The 15,689-nt window shown below is 35.4% G+C and overlaps 1 protein-coding gene across 3 annotated transcripts in view; it reads right to left on the bottom strand.

The window, feature by feature from the left end:
* The window catches only part of Fstl5 (follistatin like 5), a 572,741-nt gene that overhangs the window by 252,688 nt on the left and 304,364 nt on the right, over window positions 1-15,689 (bottom strand). For all 3 annotated transcript variants that reach the window (XM_036190876.1, XM_036190875.1, XM_036190878.1), the window contains one exon: window positions 7,757-7,877. In XM_036190876.1, coding sequence (XP_036046769.1) covers window positions 7,757-7,877 — 121 coding nt within the window. The remainder of the gene's footprint in view (window positions 1-7,756; window positions 7,878-15,689) is intronic.

The raw sequence follows: 15,689 nt of genomic DNA, 5'->3' as shown, positions 1-15,689 counted from the left end.
GGAGCCAAATCAAGCACAAAGTTCTTAGAACCAATTGTGAGAGTGATGCTTACCAGTCAGTGGACACTTACAAATGTGAGCGCTTAGAGTTACAATTATAAAGAAACATGTCCATAAAAGCTTAACAGCCCCACTGTGTCTCAGAAGAATTGATCCTCCAATGTCTCAGCCCTTTGAGTCTGCTACAAGGTTTCATGTAGTTCTGTCTAGGTTTAGTTCATAAGACTTAAATTAGCATATAATGAAGTAACCCCCAAATTAGGGTGAACTTAAGATTGTACATGGTTTTGTTTGTCCATGTACTAATCATCTTTCATGGATAATTCATGAGACCCTTCACAGAGACTAAATTGGGTAATCTTCATAGACTGTAGTTATATTTAAATAAGAATTTGAAACAATGACAAACCACACTGTAATGCATAAATCAGAAAATCAGCACAAAGTGAAGGCACAATAGAAATCATCAAAAACTTCAAAGAAGAAAAAAGAATATGACCACCAGCATCCAACTTGTGTAATACAAAAAAGTTAGACTCATGAGAAACTGGAGCGAAAGAAAGATGCCAAGGTTTACCCTTCCCTTCTCTCCCTCAGAGGCCACAATCATAATGACTTCAAAACCACACATGAGCTTTAGCTGTCTAGAAGTTTTCTAAATATAACCATGTTCGATGCATGCTTATGTGTTCAGCTTCTCTGATGAACATTACGTTTTTCATGTTTCTTTAGACACCCTCCCAATCACTACAACTTTTGCTTCTATTCCTGACGCTCTGCTGAAACTTTTAGGACCAAAGTTATCGGTGATTTTTTGCTGAAAAAGCAGACCTTTTTGCCTCAGGATTAGCCTTGGAAATGTTGGTCTATTTATTTAAATGTAAAACTTTGTTCCTTTAATTCCCACCTTTGTGTGTGTTTTTCACTTTTAATTCATGCCGACAATGATTTACAGCCTCCTCTCCCTGTGTTGAAGCTTGTACTCCCGACTTTTACTCTTAACTTGACAATAATCTTTGAGGAACGTTAACAAGGAGTTGTTAAGATCAGGTGGTCATGTGGGCATGTCTTTGGGGGATTGTCTTGATTGTTAGTTGATGTTGGAAGATCACCCCACTGCAGATAACAGCCTTCCCTAAGCAGAGGGTCCTGAGCTGCATGGGGGAGGAGAAAACAAGCTACAAAGGATTCTTGTCCCCATTTTGCCTTTGCTCCTGAATTTAGACTTGATGCTTTAAGTTCCTATCTTGACTTCCTTACAGGAAAGGACTATGACAAGGTGTTGTAAGTGAAGTAAATCATTGCATGCTCTATATTACTTTTAGACAAAGTCTTAGTCACAGCAATAGAGATGAGGCAAAGCAAATTCTAAACACTCAAGGAATGGTACCTGAAGGCAGATAGGTCTGGAAAGAGTTCATTAATCCCATGTTTGTCTTTTTCAAGGAGGGCTGGGGGTGGGATGGAAGGAGGGAGGACAGGGGAATACATGGCTGATGTGAAATTAAGTTAATTATAAAATAAAAATATATAAAAAGGAGTTCATTCATATTTAATCAATCATAAGTGTGGATTAATTCCAGTATGAGTATCTTTATAAAAGGGACACTACACCCCTTCTCCAACTGTGAGGACACACTAAACCAACAGATGTTCATCGGCATTCCAGGAATACTGCAAATAAGAAACACTTGGGGCACCTTGCGCAGCCTTGGTGCAGGGGAGAGCTGCTTGGACCTGCCTCAACTGAGTGTACCAGGCTCTGCTGACTCTCCATGGGAGGCCTTGCCTTGGAGGAGGTGGGAAAGGGGAGTGTGTTAGGAGGGAAGGCTGGGGTGCAGGAGGAAGGAGGAGAGGGGGATCTGTAGTTGGTATGTAAAATGGATAGAAAATTCCTTTGTAATAAAAAAAAAAAAGAAAAGAAACACTGAAATGACTGGGACTATTTCAACAATTTTTCAGCTTTGAAAACTAATATAAGAAACATATCCTTGTTCTGTGTAGTGTGCTATGGAAGCTTCTTAAGAAAGGCCCCTTTAGCCAGGTGGTAGTGGTGCACGCCTTTAATCCCAGCTCTCAAAGGCAGAGCGCAGGGAATCTCTGTGACTTCGAGGCCCAGGAAAGGCGCAAAGCTACACAGAGAAAAAAAGATGTAGATTCTACTTGAGGACTCCAGATCTGTTTTTGTTGTCTTGGGTCCCTCACTTGAGTATACATTATTCTTAAACTAGATGCTTCTCTTTGACTATAGCAGGATGTTCGAGTTTAATCCTATTCCTTTCTCAAACTTGCTTTTCATTCCTCACTGCAGCAGGGAACATCACTATTCCCATGCGAGAAATCTGATGTTAGCTCCCAATCTGCTCTCTCCCTGGCTGTCTATAGAACCACCCACTGAATAAAACTGGTTTTGCTTGTGATTTGTTGTCCAGACATGGCCTCTTCTGGCACTTCTACATTTGCTACTTGGTCCTGACCTCATCATATTTACTATTTAATGAGATAATCTTAATTATATTTACTAGCTGCTAATATTTTTTAAAAATAAAGTTCTTCCTAAATTAATGCTTTAGCATACAAAAAGATTAATATGATATTCATCTTTTCTTCTCTCATAGTTAAATGGTTCCAATAAGTAATATCTTAACATAGTGATTAGGATTTCTTAGAAAAACTATTTTCTTTTTCTTATATTATAATTATTAAATCTATACTTTATTAAAAAGTATTTCATCTAGAGCAAAAAACATTTTGCATACAATCATGCATTTTTATGTACTTTTAAGTAGCTATTCTATAATTTTAAATATTTAAGAATATTTAATCTATCATTTTTAAGAAGAGGAAACATAAGAATTGTTAAACAATCATTGCAAAGACATTCAAGGCTGATATGTGGTCTATACAAATATATTTGTCACTGAGAGAAACATAGCATTTCTTTGAATTCTTTATGTTATGATCATTTTGAACTAATAAACACTAATTTTTACTTTAGAGGTTCAACATTCTAAAATGCTAACACAATTCAAGATGGTTGCATTGATCTGAAGAAAGCTAATATAAAATGGGACCTCCCAAATCTCTCAGAATTACTAGTGCCAGTGAGATCCAGTAAAGGCATCTGCCATTTGAAAATACAAGCCAGACAACCTGAGCTTGTACTCTGGAACCTATGTAAAGTTGGAAAGAGAGAATCAGCTACACAAAGTTGACCTCTGACCTCCCATATGTGCTTTACACCTGAGTACCTACCTCACAACACACATACAACATGCATAAAACATATGGAGAAATAATAATAAATTAAACTAAATTAAAAGAATTACCAACTAGATATTGTCTTGAACATATTTTCTAAAATTAAGTGCCTAAAGTTTATAGTTACTTCCTGTATTATTAAAATTTACATTTCCCTACAGATTTAAATTATAGATGTAGAATTTTATCCAATTCACATTTAACCTTACAAATTTTATTTAATTTTAGCTGAGAAGAACAGCACTGCTTTGCCTGAATACAACTCACTTCTCATGCTCGAAGAAAACTCAACACATGGTATACATGTTTGCCAGAAAGTATTCAAGACAACAGAATGCTATAGTAAGGGTGCATGTCACCTGACAAGAGACTTAGTATTTATTCTAGACATGAAAAATTGTCAGGGCTTTGCTGACTCTTTATTGGATTTCATTAAACAGCTTTCCAAGTCTGCTGATCAAACAAGGCCTGTAGAGAAAGCCTAATGCTCACACTAAGCACTTGTACTTAAATCTCTGGAGAAAAAATGAGAGTAATTGGCCTTCAGTGCTTTTGGGAAATTATTAAAGTACTTTATCCTACCTACAAAGCAAAAAAGACTTTTAATGAAAATAACTTAAAAACAATAATTGCAATGGGCACCATAACATTACAGCAGTGTAATAATACTTAATGATGCACAATTTTTATCATTAACTTTCTTTGCTAACAAACTACCCTTCACCCTACAAATTTTATAATATGTCAGAAATAATAGTTAACTGGAATTCAAGAAATATGTCTATCTTTGTGTATATTTCTTAGCTTATGGCTCCTCATATTCACAAAGAACTCTGCAAGTTTACTGAGACACTGTTTAGAAATTATATGGAGAAATATACTCCAGGTGTGAAAAAAGACTGCTTATACATTTACTCCTATTACAACCATCATTTTTTTTAAAAATGTCTGAGGTTATACTCTCCTGGTGGAGGTGGGAATCTAATTTTAAATTGTATTGACTACTACATCCCTCTAGATAAAAAAACACTTGGAGTATGTTTTTAATAAATGGATTTCCCATTATTGATACACAATTTTATTTGTAATACCTAAATATTTTTAATTGGGCAACTTTTAAAATATGTACCATTATATATAGCTTGCAATTAAGCTTCAAAAAATCCAATAAGGAGAAAGAGACACCCATTTTTAATTCACAATTTTGTATAAACACTGTTAGTGTATCCAGCCCTTAAAAGTCAATTTATTTCATTTGAGGGTTTATAATTTAATTCTTATTGCAAATGAGGGTGAAGAATTGAGACGATAATACCATGCAAAGGCTGCTGCTTCATGAGACCACAAAAGAACTAAAATATCCTCCAAAATTGCAGCATTGTTTAGAAAAATATGTCAGTAGGTAATATAATTTTAACATTTAAACTGAATACATTTATATAACAACAAAACTTTCATTACATGATGGATAGTTGCCAAACACATTTTCTTGTGTTTATCTTCTTTTTAAAATGTGTACTTCATTTACCTTTTATGTTTATATGTATGTAGTGTGAACAGGGGTGTTAGCTTGTGTATGGAGACACTTTCGTGCAAGTTGATGTAGATACCCAAAGTTGACATCAGGCACTCCCTTCAATTATTCTCTACTTTACAGATTGACTTGGATGCTCTTTGTTCAACATAGACTTTACCAGTTAGGATAGTAAAGCTGGGCAGCTCATCTTTTCCCTGAGATACACGTCTCCCAATTCTTTGTGAAATAATTACAGGTATACACACACACACACACACACACACACACACACACACACCATTTACATGGGCTCTGGACATCTGTACTGGAGTCCTAAGATTGCACAGCAGTTGATCCAACTTTAGGTTTTTCCTTTCTTGTTTTAGTTGTTATTTTTGTTGTTTGTTTTGAAGCAGAGTCATGATACATAGCCCAAAGTGGCTTAGTTTTGATCTTCCAATCTTTAAAATTTGACTTTTGGTGTTCAGAGTGTGAGCCAGCATGCTGGACTGCTAAGCGCTTTTCTTACCTATCATATCCCTATGTTTCCAATATTGAATGTGTATCTCTTATGTAATTTTAACTTTGACCTAAGGACAGAATCATTACAATAACCACTAAGTTAACTGTATGTACTATAAATGTTTCCCATCACATTATATCTGAGTTATAGTCTAAGAGTAAATAGAACCTCATTACTTTTCTTCTCAAATTAGATAGTTCCTTATATAAAGTAGATTTGTGACCAATGATGTTTTATCATGTTTGAGTTTTATTGGCTATTGATTTTGAGTTTTAAAATGTCACTTATCAGAACAGTATACTTCCACATCAACACCAAATCATATTCCAAAGCCCCCGCCCCCAAGCAAAACACATAGCAATAATGTAGCAAGATTCTTATCTGTTGACACATTCAGTTATAATTGCATAGAATCCTCATGAGCTGGCTTAAAATAGCACACTGTTCACATTTATCTCTGTATCTTTTCCCACTGTCAACACTAACAAAACACAAATATTTCCCTTTAACACTCTTCTCAATGCTTTGTAAATTATATATCACTCAGTTATTTCCAGATAATGCTAAGTATTACTTCATTCATTTAATTCAGCTCATGTTTTCACCTAGTGTACAATATGGGTAAGGGTTGGGACATTAGACAGATCGTTAATGAAATTAGTTACTAAAAAAAAAAAAAAAAACCTATATTTTAATAGAACTTCATACAGAACATACTCGTGATGAACAATTTATTTTAAATACTCATAAATCTCAAGTACCTGCCTTCTTGATTATGTCATTTTTCTATTCTCTGACCTTTGATCTTTTCCCCCAAGTTTAAAGCCACTTAACCTAAACAGTTATATTGCTATAAGCTTTATAAAGGCCCTACTCACCAACGCACAGATGACAATCTCCAATCATTATTATAAGTTACTTTTTATAATATTTTGTCCTGTGTACCATTATAGAATAATAGATGCTGAGTTTTGTATTAAATTATATGTATATATATTTTTAACTAATAAACTATCATTTTTTTCTCTTTTCTTCTGCCTCCTTAAGGTCTAAAAGAATGCCTGATATGGGGTATGAAATGCACTGTTTTAACAACAAAATTGACATAGGCTTAACAGAATACTTAGCAATTTTCCTTTATCTCTATGCCTTTCACCTTCTTCATATAAACTTACAATGAATAATATCTGTCATTTCCTTATTTTGCAAGGCATGTTAGCTTTGAAAACCCTCTTAAGGGACCAACAACTTACTCAGTCATCTTGTCTGATAAATTATCCTTTTTCATATAAAAGAACATGCAAAATTGACTAAATCCTAAGAACATATTATAACCTTATCTCAAAATATATAGCCTTCAGCTATTTTTTTTATATTTATGAGTATGTGTGGTGTCTCTGCATGAGTATTCCATGTATGAGCATGTCGTTGCAAGGGCCAGAAGAAAACAGTGGATCACAGTGAATCATCTCACAGAGGTGGGGAAAACTGAAACCAGGTTTTCTTTAGAAGCATCAGGTGGTCTTAACTACTGAATCATCTGCCCAGCCTAAAGAAATGATATTTTTAATTAACCCCTTGCAAAGTAGTCACCTATTAAATGGAAGCCATTTATTTCAAAGCAAATCTCTTTACATTAATTGTACATCATGTTTCTTTTTTGCTAAGTATATCTGTCTAGCTCCAATCCATCTCTCTGTCTCATGCTGTGCTTCCACTTTCTCAGTTCAATGTGTCATAGGCGTCTCTAGTACTTTGCAAGCACCCACACCATGCGTTTGTTAGTTTTTCTCTTGAGCACCGATTTTGATTCTTTCATTGTTTTTGTTGTGGCTTCCTAGTCCCTTCTTTTTCAGTTATTTTTAAAGAGTAGACTGATAGAAAATTTATACTGACTAAATCATTTTCATGCTTTTTTGTTTGTTTTACAAAGCACAGTTCATCATTCTAAGAAACATTTAAGCAACTCAAACAAATATAAATTGTTCTGGAATACATTGTCATGAATATAATGTTTCATTCCAATGCAAGAAAGGAAAATTCTAAAATGCAAGACCTCCTGGAATGTACAGTAATTTTGTCTGTTGATTCGTTTTGCCTTCCCAACGAAGTTGTAAATGTCACTGCATAAGTAATTAAATTGTTTATGATGCATGGTGACTACAGGTCAGTGTTGCTCCTCCTCCAGAGCAACCACAAAGGCAGCTTGGTAAACTGTCTTTCACACCAAAGTCAGTAGGACACAAGATACCCTAGGGAAGAGAGCACAACCACAAAAATGCAAAATCCCCTAGCTTTGCATATGTTTGGGGGGAGCCAAATCCTTAAATTCTCTTTGGTATAACACTTCTCCTAAGAAACAGCTTGTACTTTGGGATAAAGCTTATGGACCATATTGCATAAAGCAACAGGAAACAAAAAGAGCAAAATGAAATAAGGATTGACTGTGTACTCACGAAATGCTCTATAGAATTCTTCAAGAGCCAAGTGCTTGTCAGCATTGAAGTCATCATACTTCAGCAGATCATACAAAGTGCAGCCAGAAAGGTCCTTGTTCAGTTCTTCCTGTTTAATCACCTGAGAATCAATACAGTAAAATGTTTCTATTTGTCTTATTGCCTCTATAGATTGTATTTATTTGTAGGTAACAATCACATAATAGATTACTTTGAATCTAAAGAGCAGTAAAAAAATAAATCAATGACAAACAGATTTTTGATTATTGAACAATTATTTTTAACCACTATAATGACAAAATTAAGGTACAGCCTTAGACTTTGTCTAACTCTCACATTACAACTTAACAAATCTGCACATTTTCTACTCAGCTTGTATTATTTGCTTTATTTACACCAACTCAGGAAGACACCTGCACAGGAAAACCATGCTCTATTCCTCATTGACCCATGTTGGGAGAAAAAACAGTTGCATTCTGTCGTGAAAAGTGCAGCATGCTGTGACGACTTCCTTCTTCATATTATTTGTGAAAAATGAAGTTAGATATTATTTTCCCCTTATGCCTCAGCTCCTCTCTAGCTGGGAGATGAGTCATTTGAGATTGGGCCAGACTCCCTGCTCACAAAAGAACTATTAAGCAAATGACTGTTTCCATGAGCCAGACAGGATTAATGCCCCAGTTGATAACAAGTCTCCTCATGCATGGTGAGGCAAACCATCTCTGCCATTCCTACTCTGTGTACACCCATGAACTGAGGTTCAACATGTGTATACTCTGATGATTGTGACTATTGCTTGTCAGAAAGCAGAGTTCACACAATTTAACAGACATTCCTATACACATCTCTGCATTGCTGTGTCCACGGTTCCTCAGTCCTTCGTACTCAACCACATACAGAGGCAGCAATTCCTACTGCTTGTAGATCAGCCTCAGAATGGCTTGCTGTTCTCCTTGTTTTGAAAGGTGAGGCAGTGCATGATCTCTGTAGTCAGCAGGAGTGTACTTGGGTCATGCCAAAGCTACTTATTAGCTGTCTAATTTATTGTAAGTTAATTCACATGACTCAATTAAAAAAATAAATACAAATATTATACCTGCCTTCATATAGAACTAGTCAAGTATAATCAATTCATGTAATTTTCACTCAAAAATGATCCTTTAACTTTAAAAAGTCATTTCTCTTTATGTAATACAGATCGCTAAATAATCCCCTGCCAGTTTTCAGGCATCAGCTTGTGTCTGCTATGACTATGGATTCATATGTGTTTGTCTTCCTTGTGGTAAAACATAGCATTTTACATATATTTTGTTATAGAGATAGGGTTGGTCCCATTCTCAGGATCCTACGGTGCTTTAAATGTATATTTTAACTCTTTGGGGGAGGGGGGGTGTTGGTGACCCACATTGCATGACACTGCTTTGGTGGCTAAGTGTATGTTGATCCCATCTTCAGAGGAAGTCTTTCCCATTCCATTCTGAATCTTCAAACCTTCACTTGAATATTACACTTTAACTATCAACTATATTCTTGCAGATAGTATTAAATTTTTATTGATTAAGCTACTATCTGCAAAATAAGGGTAGGGAGGGCATAGTATTATCTGGCATAACTGGTCTTATAAATAAGTGCTGTAGATGTGATTATTATACCATATGCTCTACACATTCTATCCACAGGGATTAACAATACTGTCTAATCTCTGCCATAAGCATTTTGGGAAAATAAAGCCCTTCTTTTCCATTTAGAAGCAATGGATCCCTCAGTCGTTATCCATCTGTTATTGATTAGACCACATATAATGCTTTTGCTCTAGGCTGGGAGTTGGCAGTACATCTGATCATGCCACACTGTAGTTTTTCCTGAAGATTCACATTGTTGGCATTAAGGCCATATTTAGGACACAGTAACACCAAAGTTTATCAGACATACCCATTTTAGGTACATCTAAATCACATAAATTTGTAAATGGATAGCTGAAACAAAGACTTTTTTTTTTTTATCATTTTATGCCTTGTATTTTTTCTAAACTTTTGATAAAATTGAATTACTTTTTAGACATAAAAATGAATTTTCAGCTTTTTAGTACTTGATGCTCTTGAATATTTTTGTTTTTTCTAAACTGGATTATGATTACACAGCTCAAGGTCAGCATGCTGCTATAATTAGTATGTATGACAGTTTGGTTCTTTTATCTCCATAAAATGTCTACAGAAATTTTTAAGTAATGCCATAACTTAGAGATAATTCAATGCTTTGATATTGTATCATTTCTGATCTAGAATTTTTTTTAAACTTTCCTTTCAAGTGGATTATGTTCCCTATTATTCTTTAGTCATGTACTTAATGCTTAGTTTCTAACTGTGACTCTTATCAGCCACTGCCCCAGAGTTTGAAATACTGCTTATGATAAGACAGACAATTTGCTCAGCCTTGGTGTAGGGAGGAGGGGACTGGATCTGCTTTGGCTGAGTCTACCAGGCTGGGCTGACACTCCAGGGGAGACCTTGCCTTGGAAGAAGTGGGAATGGGGAGTGCACTAGGGAGGAGGGTTGGGGATAGGATGAAGGAGAATGGGGGGAAATCCATGACTGATATGTGAAATCAAGTTAATTATAAAATAAATAAATATATATATTTAAAAAAGACAGCCAAAATTGTCCTTAACTGAGATCAGAGCAAGACTCTGGGAAAAATCACTAAGAGGTGTATATTTGGAGAAATATCAGTTGTGATAACTACTTTGCAAGGAAACATATTCACAAGAACTATGGAAATCAGGCACTTTTTAGAACTCTGGAAAGATAGCAACATGCTAGCATAGTCATAAGCAAAGCCCCATTTGAAGTCAAGAAGGAAAGAACTGTCTATTTAACGATCTCCAAACTCCAAGAAGTGCATCATGGGACAGGTGGCTTCTTTGTTGAGGAGAGATTGTGATGTCCTTAACTTGGAACTTAGAGATAGACCTACTATGGGAAACACCATGCTGGACCAGGCACTCCAGCTTTTGCTTTATGATAACAGATTGGATGAAGATCCTGGATTCAACACTGATAGTGAGGAACTGAATCTGTCAGCACTCTTCTAAGTGTGGAACACACAGCACAGAGAAAAATCTCCCTGTGGTGGATGGTGAAATGGAGAATGAACCACAGAAGTTTCCTTGAAAGAATACTGGGCTCTCATAGTGAAAATCAACACCAGGCTAAATGCAAAAGATCCTCTATCCAGGACACTCCATACAGGTGAAGCTTATGGATCTATATTGTGTGAAAAGAGATCTGCACCTAACAGCGTGGTTTTGTCCTACCATAATGAAAGTTGAGGTTCAGGCCTGAGATACATTTACGGAGACAGTAGAGATGGTTGTACTTAAAAGTCCTTGAGTGCTATCCTTCTTAGTGCTCTCCTTGGTGACCAAGGCACTCCCTCCACCATCTCTTCTCTAAATTTAGCTAGTGCAGTCTGACAAATGATGCTGTCTGCATTGGAATAGATGTGTAAGTTTTTGAATTGCTGAGCATCTTATGGCCAGGCTTGCCATAGTAAAATCCAGCAACTGTAAGAAACAATGACTCTTGACCTCAAGCGAGTATCTGTGGGATTTGATAGATTTTGGGATTCTTCCTGGTGACAAGCTCAGGCTTATAGCCCTGGTAGGACATATTTGCAATCTAGCCTACATTGTATCTGGCAGGTAACTCAGTCCATGGTTTTGGGTTCTTCTCCTGTGCTCTTATTAGATAGTTGAGCATTTCAGGGGCCTTAGTGGTATGGAAGTTATCACTCCACCCCCTCATCAACCTCAGAAAGCACATAGTAGTCTCATTGTCTACCCAGGTGATGGGTGATGTCACTTTGTATGCTGTGAATGTGTCACTCTGATTGGTAGATAAATAAAATGCTGATTAGCCAGTAGCCATGCAGGAAGTATTGGTGGGCTAAGCAGACAAGGAGATTCTGTGAAGAGGAAGGCTGAGTCAGGAATCGCCAGCCAGACACAGAGGAAGTGAGATGTGAAGGCAAAACTGAAAAAAGGTACCAAGCCACATGGCTAAACATAAATAAGAATTATGGGTTAATTTAAGTATAAGAGCTAGTCAGTGGTAGGCCTGAGCAAATGCCCAAGCCATTTTAATTAATATAAGACTCTGTGTGTTTACTTGGGTCTGAGCAGCTGCGGACCAGGCAGGACAAAGGAAAACTTCTGACTACACCCAGGAGATAAAGAATGCATAGGCACTCATCCTGTGGCAAAGCTAGGGGATATTAAAAGCAAAGTTTTTAAGGGTTTAAAAATATCTAACACTTCAATGTTTATAAATAAACCTTTCAAGTAATTGTTAAATTCCATAATGGAATAAGGTACCAAAATCCAATCATAAGGTAGTAATAGGCAAGGTCTCCAACAATGTAAACTATTTTAAGAAACAATATGAACTTCAAATAGTGACCAAAAACAGCTGAATAATTTGTCATATAAACTTAGCAGAGAGATTCAACAGTCTTTTGAATCAAACATAAATCCTGGAATGGAAAACTATACTAGATGAAATGGAAATCATTCAGAAACCAATAACAAAACAAACTAAGCAAGTCTGAGGACAAACTAGATATAAATATATATTGAAAGAGGAAAAACATCAGGAAAAATAAATAATTAAGAGGGACCAAAAAAGTTTTAAAAGTAATTTGACAGCATTAGATAACAACTATTAGATCATTGAGATTCTAGAAAGACTTGATACTGTGAATGGGTTTGAAAGATAATTAACTGAGAACAAATGAAGCAACCTACAGAGCGGTACAAATGTCCAGGTAAAAAGAAGTCAAAAGATGACCTCAACAAAGTCTAGCCCAAAACATATTAATGAACCTCTCCAAAGTTAACAAAAGATTTAAAAAGTGGAGGGTGAAAGGAAGAAAACACCCCAAAGGGCTTATCAAGTTATCCCAGAGTAGACTTCTTAGAAGAAACTGTCAAGGCAAAGAGAAAGGTGAGGAGGAGAAGAAGAAGAAGAAGAAGAAGAAGAAGAAGAAGAAGAAGAAGAAGAAGAAGAAGAAGAAGAAGAAGAAGAAGAAGAAAACATGGTTTATGTACTAAGCAGACAGGCCACAGTCCAAGAATGAAGTCATGCAAAGGGAATTCTGAGTGCTTATAGTAACCCCCCAACCACACACACACACACACACAAAGGAAAAGACAAGTGTCTGGTGACCCCTGTTTCTTCAAAACAATGTGGAACTGTTCTTGGAATGTGCTTTCACGACTCTCCCAGGTGTAGCACATAAGAGTAAGTTTAGTTTAAATTATTTATTATAACTGGCTATTATTGTTTATATACCTCTATGCAAAAACATATTTTTACTGTGTTCAGCCTGTCCTTGTGATTATATACACCTTTAACTCATAAGAACATTACTCAGCTGATCTTTCTTAACCTTCAGGATATAAATTGATGCTCTGAATAAAACTGAATATTGTATGAGACTTTAGTCTGCCTCATTTTTAGGCTCCGTTCTCCAAGGTCCCACTGTCTCTAAGGTGGTTATCACCAAGCCAAGCCTGTCCTCCAGGTATAAAGGAGAACTTGAGCTATAGCTCAGTGTTAGAGGGACTTTCTACCATGCACAAGGCTTTAAGATCAATCCTTAGTAAAGCAGACATACCCACACAGCACATACTAACTCTCTCTCTCTCTCTCTCTCTCTCTCTCTCTCTCTCTCTCTCTCTCTCTCTCTCTCACACACACACACACACACACACACACACACACACACACACACACACACACACATGAAAACACACAGTAAGTAAGACAGATGACATATTAGCAATGAGGGAGATAATGGAGCACAGATATTCCCAAACAGTCAGAAGCTGAACAAATATCACCTCAAGTTTCATATAAAATGCTAACAGAAGTTCTTCAAGATGAAAGGGAAAAGAGTGAGTACATGATAATTAAATCGATATGTTAGAAGAAGGCAACAAAAGATGTAAAAAGTGCCATCAAAAATGAAAGTTTGGGGAAAAAGTCAAGTACACCTGTAGTTAGTAATTATGGTTTTCCCCTGTTGTTCTCTCATTTTTAAGATCATTTTGAAGCATCTGCTTATAATCAAAGGATGGATTTTGTGAATCTTGTGAAAATAACAAAGCAAAGTCTAATATTACACTTTTCCAGTCTGCTTTCTATTGTTGTGATAAAACACTGACCAAAACCATCTTGGGGAACAGAGGTTTATTTGGCTTCCACTTCCATATGAGAGTCTGTCATTAAGAGAAGTCAACAGAGGAACTCCAGGAAGAACCTGGAAGCTTCAACTCAAGCAGAAACCTTGCAGAAATGCTGCTTACTGACTTACTTTCTCTGGTTTACTCAGCAACTTTTCCTACTTAACACATAATGCACAAAGATCTGGGTCTGTTCACATTAATCATTAAACAATAAAATGTATCACAGGCTTGCCTATAGGCCAATCTGATGGAGACAATTCTTCAATTGAGGATCTCTCTTCTCAAATTCTGTGGTTTGTGACAAGTTGACAAAAACAATCAGCACATTGACACAATAAAAATTATAAGACAAGAGTCAAAATTCAACAATGAAGAAAAATTAACCATAAAAGAATGAAATAGAAATAAGCTGCAACACCCCCTAAAACTCGGTAACAAAATGTCAGTAATAAAACAGTGATAGATCATGAAACAGTGTAAATAGACTAAATTTTATATTAAAAATCAGAGTGATTAAATGTATAAAAATGAAAAGCAAAACAAAAACAACCACATGCTGCTTACAAGAAACTGAGTCATATTTTAGAATATACGTGTGTTAAAAGAAAAAGTGAAAAAATGTATTCTATTTAAGTGGATGTTTTTAAACAAGCAGTAATAATCATACTTTTGTCTATGGAAATAAACTATTCAAATCCGTAAAAAGAAAAAAGTAGAGACTATTTACAATGAGAAGGAAGTTGGCTCTGATAAATCAAAAGAACTCCAAATATAAAGGCATTGAGTATCATAGAACTCAATTATATAGAGAAAATTATAGTACAGATGAAGAGTATCACAAACTAAATACAGGAATATCAGGTACTTCAATACCCTCATTCAGTGATGGGCATAATATCTTGACAGAAAACCAACTAGAACTAAACTACACTTAAACCAAATGGATCTGACATTTATAGCAGTACATTCCATACAGCTGCTGCAGAATCCACCTGATGAACACTACATTGAAACTTTCTCTAGGATAGCTCATATAGCTGTTCCTAAAACAGTACTGATAACAATTTCAAAAACTTAAACTTGTGAGGAATTTATTTAGAAACCTCAATAGAGCAAAAGTAGAAATCAATAGCATAAGTATCTTTGGAAACTTTGTAGATACATTGAAATCAACATTATTGAAAATCTCACAAAATTAATTCAAAATTTTTAAAAAAATGAAATTTATTGAAACAAACAATAATAGAAAATAAAATACTCAAACATCTAGGATACAGCAACATCAGTACTAAGAGAGAATTTTATAGCAGCCACTTACATGAAAAAAGAATAAAGATCTCAAACAATTAGCTTATCATTGCATTTCAAGGAGCTAGGAAAACAAAAAGAAAACTGAAAATTAGTAGCAAGAAAGTAAGACAGAAGATAAGAAGAGAAATAAAATACATAGAAGAAACCATACAAAGATCCACTAAAAGGTAGTTGTTTTTTGTATATCATTATTTAAATAAAATAAACAAATCCTTAACCAATAAGAAAGACAATAAAAGAAAATAAAAGAAATAAGACAATAATAATAAAAACACAAATGAAAATGGAGATATTACAATTTTCACAAAATAAAATCGCTGGTTATTATGAGTATATAAAGAACTACAATCCCTCAAGTTTGACAATACAGAAGAAATG

This window comes from Onychomys torridus, chromosome 6 (genome assembly GCF_903995425.1).
Source record: "Onychomys torridus chromosome 6, mOncTor1.1, whole genome shotgun sequence".
NCBI lineage: Eukaryota > Metazoa > Chordata > Mammalia > Rodentia > Cricetidae > Onychomys > Onychomys torridus.
The sequence above is the reverse complement of the archived record's forward strand: the minus strand, read 5'-3'. Positions and strand labels throughout refer to the sequence as shown.